An 8615-nucleotide genomic window follows, 5' to 3' on the forward strand; every position below is an offset into this window, starting at 1 on the left:
TGGGGCTGCCTAAAAATTCCAGGCAGGGATGCTGCAACCCACCGCTGGGTGCAGGGGAAGCCATGGGGAGCCTCTCCTCGGGGCACTGAGGGGGGATGTAGCCCAGGGCTGCCCCATGCCAGGTCAGTGACACAGCGAGCCCTGGGAGGGGACCGCAGCAGGGCTGGGCAGGACAAGCTCTTCTCTCCTTCCTCATGACGCAGCAGCCTGAAATCACCATTCAGCCCAGCCCTGCCACGGCCCGCTGCTCCTTATTTACCCTTCAAACAGGAAAAGCAGCTCTCAGCACAGCTCGTTTACAAATTTTCTGTCAAACATTACTGAAGGGCTGCTTGAGTTGACATTAGGCTCGTGAACTCTCAGCACCCATCTCACAAGTGACAATTCGCCGCAGGGTTCCAGCGTGGCTGCCAGGACAGAGGTTCAACAGACGGCAGCCCCGAATTTCAAAGGTAGGAGTGCTCCCAGCCCCTGGGGAGCCCAGCATGTGGGGTGGCAGTGCTGTCCCATCGGTCAGGGTGGCAGTGGGACAGGGGACAGCAGATGGACTCTCCTGGGCAGGAGATACTTCATGCTCCAAATTACAACCACTGCCTGCCCACGGGGTGAAGACATCCCAGGATTTGGCCAGGTGGAAATATTTCTGAGTTTAAGTCAGGTGTCCATAAAGCTGTCTGCTCTCCTCAGCACAGTGGGGCTGCCCTTCTCCCTTCTCCTTTTCCCAGAGATTCCCCTGACTGGGCAAAGGCAGGTCACAGCGTGTCCTCAGACAGCATTTTGAAGTGCCTAATATTTGAAATCTACCCTGCATCATCCCAGAAGAAAATGCAGCAGAACTGTGATAGCAAGTGTCCACCTCGTTGCTATCAGCAGTACAGAAAAGGCTGGTCCATTACCGAGAACAGGAACGAGGAGCACAAGGGGCAGCAGACAGGGGAGGGTTCTGAGGCTCCAGAGGGAAGTGAGCTCGAGCAGTGCAGCCTGCTCCAGGACTTAATCAGGGTGGGACCTTCTGCATGGTTGAAGAATTTGTATATCTTTGATGATGTCCTCACTATTGCAAGTGTGACTGAACATAGCAATTAGCTTCTCATCTAGAATCTGCCCGGCTTTGGTGGCTTTCAGGCTCTCTTTGAGGCATTGCCTTCTTTCCTCAGGGTGACCTGTGACTGTCAGTCCTTCCCAGCCGTGCTGTGTGCCCACCACCATGCGGGTAACAAGTAAGGAGGAACAGATATTTACTTTTCTCTCTCTGTTTTTCACTGGTTCTTTATGCTTCTTTCTCATCTACATGATGCCTTCCAAACCCAGCAACCCTGCCCTTCCCCTGCCAGGGACAAGGGAAAGGGCCCTTCTATAAGCATCAGGTTTTTACAAGATTTGTGTCGATTTCAGCCTGTTGTATTTTTCCCGGTGAAACCTTCTGTGACTGGGAAGAGATGGCTATTGAGATGTTCCTGGTTCCATAAGAGCCATTCAGCTACAATAAAAGTACATTTTTCTGCTCTCTTTCCATGCAGGACTGGAACGTTTTGCTCTGATGAGCGCTGCTTTAAAGCCAAATGCCAATCACAGTTGTATCAGCAGCTGCTCTGCTGTAGCTAGTGACTAATTGGGGGATAGCAGCCTTCCCAGCACTGGGAACATAAGAAATATTTGGATTTACATAGCTTTCTGACTAATTATCAGATTTACTTTAACATAGAGAGAAATATGAATAGTGCCTCCCAGCAGAGCACTAATGCCTATCTGAGCATCACCACGTACTCTGGAGATGGTAATTAAGAGATCAGAATCCATTTGGAGGGTGAGGGATTGTTAGCTGCCTTCCCACACCATGCAAGCACTGGCTGTCACCCTGTCCCGGTAACCTGGGGACACAAATCCCGATAAACCAGAGGGATGACCCAGGGCCTGCCCCGTGCTGCAGCTCTCAGCCCGCCCCTCTCCCACCCCGCAGGTGTGATCCGGTCCCTGGTGCTGCTCCTCACCCTGCTGGGCTCGTGGTTCCTCATGCAGACGTACTTCCAGCACAGCTGGAAAGCCATCAGCCTGCGGAGCTGGCTCGGTGAGGCACCGAGGGCTCCAGAGGGATCCAGAGGGAGGTGGGAGAGGCTTCATTGCGAGCCAGCCCCCAGAGCTGGGTAAAGCTGCCCTGACCAGTTGCATTTGCAGTCTCTGGCTGAGGCTTCAGCCACCAGCTCTGAGCACCAGGGCAGGATGGGACAGTGTGGTATGGTGGGAAGCTGCACTGGAGTGGGTGGGTCCAGGAATGCCTGCAACCATGGGAAGCAGTTTTAGAGAGATGAGCAGGTGCCTGAACAGCTGCTCCTGGCTTGGGGAAGAGCCAGCAGCTCTCCAGGGTGTCTAATCCTCCTGCTTGATATCCACAGGTGCCACAAAGAAGCCCAGCAGTGAGTATTACTCTACTTTATTACACAACTCCACTCCAGGGTTCAGGGTGGAAGCGTGGGATCTCCTTCAAGAGCCCCTTCCCTGAGGCAAAAATCCCCCTCTCCCAGACACGGGGGATTTTGCTACTGCACACAGCAGTGGGGTCTTTGGCAGGCACCTGCCTTGGCCAAAAATGGGGAAACTCTGGGCAGAAAAGCCCCAAGGGTCCTGCCCCGGACACCAGCTCCGAATGCTCCCGGCACACACCATGTGTCACACCTGGAGCAGCACCTGGCCTCGGCACCATAAACCTCAAACAAGAAGCTGGTCCCAGCCCCAGGACGAGCCTCCTTCATGGAAGAAATTGGTCCAGGTGTTGCCCCCTTAGTGGGGCACTGTATCCCGGTCCAGCCCCGCTCAGCCCCTCAGGGACATGGCCAGTGTCTCCCCATGGGGACAAAGCCATGTCCCCATGAGGACTTTCAGCTCTACTCCTCCCTCACAGGTGAGAGGCTGCCCCGGCACAAGTGTGGGAACCAGAAGAGCTGTCCCCAGAATTATTTTGCCTTCAAGATCATCAGTGGTGCTGCAAATGTGGTGGGACCCTCAATCTGCTTTGAAGACTTGGTGTAAGCAGCACATGGCAGGGACAAGGCAGCTGTGGCTGGGCTGGCCTCCAAAGGGCAAGTTTGGCCTCTGCCAAGCACATCACAGTGTATTTGTGGTTAAAAAAAAAATAATTAGATTTCTTTGCTACCACTTCTGGTTATTTTGCCATCTACAGCCACTTCACCCCACCACAGTTTCACTGGCATCAGCATCTCCAGTGCATCCCTGCACTCACTGGTGCTCTCTGCTTTCCTTTCCAGCCTCATGAGCAGTGTGAAAAACAACATTGGCAGAGGCCTGAACATTGCACTGGTGAATGGTGAGTCAGACAGGCACTGATCCCCTTCTCCCCACTGCCAGGGCTCCTTCCTTCCCCAGGAAAGCACAGGCCACTGAAAACCCCATCCCAGGCACTGTGGCTGAGCCAAAAGCACATCCCTCTGGTGTTGCATGGGGAGCACAGCCACAATTATGGTTGCAAGCACTGCCAGTGAGAAGGGAACCAACCCACCTGGGCAGCTCCACAAACTCCTCCAAGCAACACAGTGACCATTGCAGCAGTTACTGAGGGAAGAGCAAAGCATTTTGCAAGGGCACCCCAGACTCATGGCCAGGCAAAGCCCAGAGCTACCCCAGTGCAAACTCACTGTGCTCTGTTTTCAATTTTAACCTTTCAGGAACAACTGGGAAGCTCCTGAAAACCGATGCCTTCGACATGTACTCTGGAGGTAAGCACAGACACTCTGCTCCTTGGTGCTTCCCAGCCAGGGCTCACACCAGCACTTCTGGCTGCTTCAGCTGCTTCTCTGCCATGTATTTAATGAAAAAGTCAAGTGGGCTTTGACCAGAGTTGCCAGTCTGGGTGGTAAAAGCCCAGCTTTCCCTGAGGCCATCAAGCCTGGACTCCTCACAATGCTTCCACATCCAAGATTGACTTCTCACTCCTTTTACAAGCATGTAATAGCCTGGAAAACATGATTTCACTAACCTGAATAAACTAAGGCATTTGAGACTTGAGAAAGGTATTTTCTGAGATCAGGTAGTTACACTAATCCTGATATTTTGCAACCTGTAACTCAGTTTTTGCATACTGGTGGTAGCTGAGCAGCTGCTCATTCCCCTGCCTTTCACAGCAGGATAAATGAAGGAGCTCAGGGAGACCTGGCCCCCTCAATCATTCCTTGGGTTTTCAACCTACTCTTGGTAACTCTGGAGTTTTAAGGAGATTTAATCTCAATACAATGAGATTTCCAAGTTCACGAGCGAGATGCTCGGAGGGAGAGGCACTGGGAAGAAGGCAGCAGTCAGCTCATGTGCCACTAGATGGGGCATTGGATTCAAGCATCCCACAGATGCGGGATGAGGAGCAATTCTGCCAGTACAACCAGAGGCACGATGGCAGGGAAAGCGTCTCTGTGGTCAGGCAGGTTCATTTCTTGTGTGTTGGGAGATAAAGTCACACAACTGGATTTCAGAGTTAGCAAGCAAAGTTCAGGAGGAATTTCCACCCTGCAGTTGTTCCAAAAGGAGGACATCAGTACTGTGCACTGCAGGAGAGCCCAGGTGGGAACACAGGATGGGGAATGCATCATTTGGGAGCCCACCATTCACCCAAATCCTGGCTAGCACCAGCACAGTCAGGTTATTTCCCACCAAACCAGAGAAGGCTCCCCCGTGCAGAAGTACCTACTAAATCCCTTTTTTCTCTCCCTAATGCTGTTCTCTCCCAGACATTACCAAGCTGCAAACCTTCCTCCAAGGGATCAAGCGTGGCACCCTTGTGCTGACAGCAAGCTACGATGATGCTGCCACAAAGTAAGTTTGCCCATGGAAGCAACACCAGGTTCCCCAAAAACACTCAGCTGGGGGAGCTGGACATGCTGCTGCCACCAACAGAGAGGGAAAAAGAGGGGACACCCAGCTGGCACCACAGTAACACCTTCTGAACCTCTTTCAGGATGAATGACAAAGTACGGGCATATTTCACGGAGCTGGGCAGCAGCCACGTGGGCAAGCTGGGCTTCCGGGATAACTGGATCTTCTTGGGAGCAAAGGGGCTGATGAACAAGAGCCCCTTTGAAAAGGTACATGGCCCTCCCCTGCAGGTTCCATCCTCTCCATGGCACCCCCCAAGCTACATCTCACCCACCTGCCTGCAGAAGACAAGCACCAGTGGCATTGTCCCCCACGCCAAACCGAGCTGCAGCTTTTGCCACCTTTCCAACTTGCACTGCTCCAACCTCCTTATTCATCTTCTCTCTCTCTTATTCCTGCAGTACATTAAAAATGATGGAGAGACAAATAAATATGAGGGCTGGCCTGAGCTGTTGGAGATGGAGGGCTGTGCCCCCAGGAAGATGGACTAGCATCAAACTCCAGCCTGCCATGGAGGGCAGCTTCACCAGTCACACAGGGACACCAGCCCCATCGTGGGGACTGCAGCCTCTCCACTGCCAGGTCACAGAGCCCAGCAGCTGCTGCCTGCTCATGGGAACTGGCTGTTTCACAGCAGGAACTGTGCAGGGCTTGGAGAAGAGCTGTACAAGTGCCTGCAGAGCAGAGCAGACACGTGGCCAGACTGCAGCCAAGCCATCCTCATCAATGGGTCAATTTGGGGTATTTTATTTTTCTATCTTTTAACTAAAAACTTTGTAGAAGGTTTTGTAAATTTCTTCAATGAGATTTCTAATTACAAAACACTACCTTCTGCCTTCCATTTTCAAGCATAATCAACACTTTCTCCCACAGGCACAGCATGCCAGGTCCTCTGCCACCAGTCCAGCATCACCATCACCCATCCCACAGCCCTGCATGCAGGACTCCCCCTCCTCACATGGCACAGGGTAAAGTCATCCCTGGGGATGCTCAGACTTTGGTGGCTTCCCCTTGGAGCTCTTGCCAACGTCCTACAGTCTCCTACAGCCACAATACGGCCAGAAATCCACAGGGATAGCACACAGCAATGTAGGTTAATATTTGCAGACCAAAGCATCATTCCTGGGTGTTACAAACTGGTTTAAACCCAGAAGAGCAAAGAAAATAAGTCTCTATGTATAAAACAGAAAGAACTTTGAAGGTTCAAAATCTTCCCAAAAACAAGATAAAAAAACAAACAAGATTAAATGTTGATACCAAAAAAATTGATAGATTTTGATTTAATAGAAAGAGAGGCAAAGAGAAAGAAAGTGAAAAGTAGGGAAAAGTTAGAAAATACTAAGGTTACTTTTAAAAGCATAGGATAGGTCATCACCTCACCGTACTACCTTGGCTGCTGCTGAGACAGGGTGTGGGGAGCAGAGCAGGTTTTGTCCTTCTTTCTCTGCTGTTTGAAGCATCTTATCTGCCCCCCCCAACTTCAGGAGCAGTTTGGCTGGGATGCAGCCACCCATCCTTGGGATGCAGGAGCCATGCCCGGTCTCTGCAGCCAAACCTTGGTCCACTCGTGGTGCTCCCTCCCTGCCATGGGACACAGAAGCAGGCAAGGGTTCCACAACTCACTCCTGACTTCAGTCCAGGGCTGCAGGATCAGGGGTTCCTCCCCAAGCAGGCAGTGTCATGGAGGCCTTAGGGTGTCCCACAGCAGGCAATGGTGGTGGAGGCAGGGGAAAGGCAAAGGTCAAGGATTCTGCCCCTCGCTTTTCCCTCCACATTTTGCACAAGGTTTGCACTCCTTTTTATGGGTCTCAAGGCAGTCCATCCCACCCGTAGTTTTCAGGTGTTCAAGAGTGATGATGATAAGCAGACATAATGACAAAAAAATTTTTGAAGCCTTTCTCATATTATCAGGTTCTTACACCAGGTTAAATCCAAGCTAAATCCTCTGTGGCACACCCCTATCAAAGGCCAGAATAATGCCAGGGTTGCGCCAGCCTTGCTTTGTCCTCAGGGATGGATGGATGGATGGATGGATGGATGGATGGATGGATGGATGGATGTGCAGGGTTTCTTGGGCAGCTGAAGTTGTGCAACACAACCAATAGGTGGGAGCCTTTTACCGGTAGAGCCGGGGCCAGCACCGCTCCGGAGCGCTACAACGCGCCCGGGCTGGCACCGCTGGGTCAGCCACACACCGGGAGCTGCAGCCCAGCCTGGGCCAGCCGGCACCACGGGAAGAGCAAAGATCCCTGCCCGAAGGCGAGCAGCAAAGCCCCACAGTGCTCCTAGAGCAGTCCCCACGCTGCTCCCCAGCACCGAGCAGGTCCTGGGGAGCATCTGCCCCCCACTCCTGCCCAGATGCACCAGCCAAGCACGGTCTGTTCCCAGCCCCTCCCCGAGCCCCGGCGCTGCTGGGATCAGATGAGCTCCACGGGTGATGGCTGGGCTTATCTGCCATCAGAGACAAGGATGAATTTGCATCACGTACAGACTTTAATTTCCGATGATTGTATCTGGTTTTTCCCCATTCTCTGAAGCAGACCAGCAGTTTTGCAAAACATGAGGATGGAGTGTTTCTCCTGGAGCAGCCTTCTCTGCATGCAACAGCCCCTGCACAGCTCCTAGCGGGCACTTCACAGGGTTATGGGAGCTCTCAGGTCACCCCAGGGGAGCAGAAGTGAGGAGCACAGGCAGGATAAGGCCAGGAAAGGACACAGCCTGTTCTGTGCTGGCCACCTGTGGAACAAAACCCTGGATCCAAAACTCAACACCACCAATCTATCAGTTTTCCCTAAACAAGGAAAAATCCCCACATAAACTGTGTAACACCTGTAAGGGCTTCCAAAGGCAGAACTGAAATAAAACCCCGAAACAGCCACCACAGAGGAATCCCCAAAGAGGTGTAGTATTTTATCCCAGCTTATCCTCCCATGCTCTTAGCACACACCTGATGGTACTGAGGGAAACCTCTGCCATAAATCGATCCCTAAATCTGCTGCAACAACAGCGGTTAATCCCCAGCGCTGAATCATCCCTACACATGGCACAGCAAGAAATAACACAACCAGCAGACACAACAGCCCTGCGAGCTGCCAGCATAAATATGCCAACTATTTTAAGCCCCTCAAAGGATCTAGATTCACTCATAAAGCAAACTGAAAACAGCCCAAGAGCTGTAAAGGTGGCTCCACAGGGCAAACCAGAGCACAGCATCAACTACAGCCCCAAAAACAACCAGCCCCATTCAGCCGCAGGAAACTCTTCCTACCCCTTGCAATGCACATTAGAAATCTGGTTTAAAGCCAAAATAAAGGAAATTTATGTTTCAGCATGCTACAGGCAGTTAAAACTAGCTCTGAATCCATCACAGAACAGTTACTAAGGTACATCACTATTTTCAAGAAATAGGGAGAGCTAAAAATGCAATTCCTGTGCAGGGACCTTCAGCCAGTGTTTTCAAGAGTCATTCCTGCCAAAGTCCCTGTGTCCTGATAAATAAATCAGAGTTTTTTAAATATCCAGACACTGAGAGGTAGAGAATAAATATGAATTCATGAGTCAAACTGAACTGACTAATTTCTTTAAATGGATCTGAAAAGGACAGTGGGTGCAGGGACAGCAATCTCCAAATGAAGTTTTGCAGTGCTGTGGCATTTTGAAAGCTGTATTACTGCAGGGACAGGCACCTACCTGGCTGCTCTGCACTGTGCTGCATCCCCAGAATCTTCACCAAACAC

At 51.6% G+C, this 8615-nt stretch overlaps 1 protein-coding gene across 2 annotated transcripts; it reads left to right on the forward strand.

The window, feature by feature from the left end:
* The first annotated feature begins 209 nt into the window (after positions 1–209).
* On the forward strand, positions 210–5702 carry FAM3D (FAM3 metabolism regulating signaling molecule D). 2 transcript variants are annotated; one of them, XM_031505947.3, is made up of 10 exons: positions 213–452; positions 1158–1220; positions 1961–2068; positions 2394–2414; positions 2900–3023; positions 3264–3322; positions 3681–3731; positions 4734–4818; positions 4961–5087; positions 5280–5702. In XM_031505947.3, exons 2-10 carry the CDS (start codon positions 1208–1210, stop codon positions 5367–5369), a joined length of 678 nt encoding a protein of 225 aa, XP_031361807.1. In that variant the 5' UTR covers positions 213–452; positions 1158–1207; the 3' UTR covers positions 5370–5702. The 2 variants fall into 2 exon arrangements, with proteins under 2 accessions (XP_085446503.1, XP_031361807.1); XM_085590377.1 differs by lacking the exon at positions 1961–2068 and having other exon boundaries at positions 210–452.
* Positions 5703–8615: the final 2913 nt, after the last annotated feature.

The sequence above is a fragment of the Lonchura striata genome, chromosome 12 (assembly GCF_050655825.1).
Source record: "Lonchura striata isolate lonStrDom1 chromosome 12, ASM5065582v1, whole genome shotgun sequence".
In the NCBI taxonomy this organism is placed as follows: domain Eukaryota; kingdom Metazoa; phylum Chordata; class Aves; order Passeriformes; family Estrildidae; genus Lonchura; species Lonchura striata.

Coding starts and splice junctions, on each gene's coding strand:
- FAM3D (XM_031505947.3), top strand. Junction 3,024..3,263: donor ATCTGCTTTGAAGACTTGGT/GTAAGCAGCACA, acceptor TTTCCTTTCCAG/CCTCATGAGCAGTGTGAAAA. Junction 3,323..3,680: donor GAACATTGCACTGGTGAATG/GTGAGTCAGACA, acceptor TTAACCTTTCAG/GAACAACTGGGAAGCTCCTG.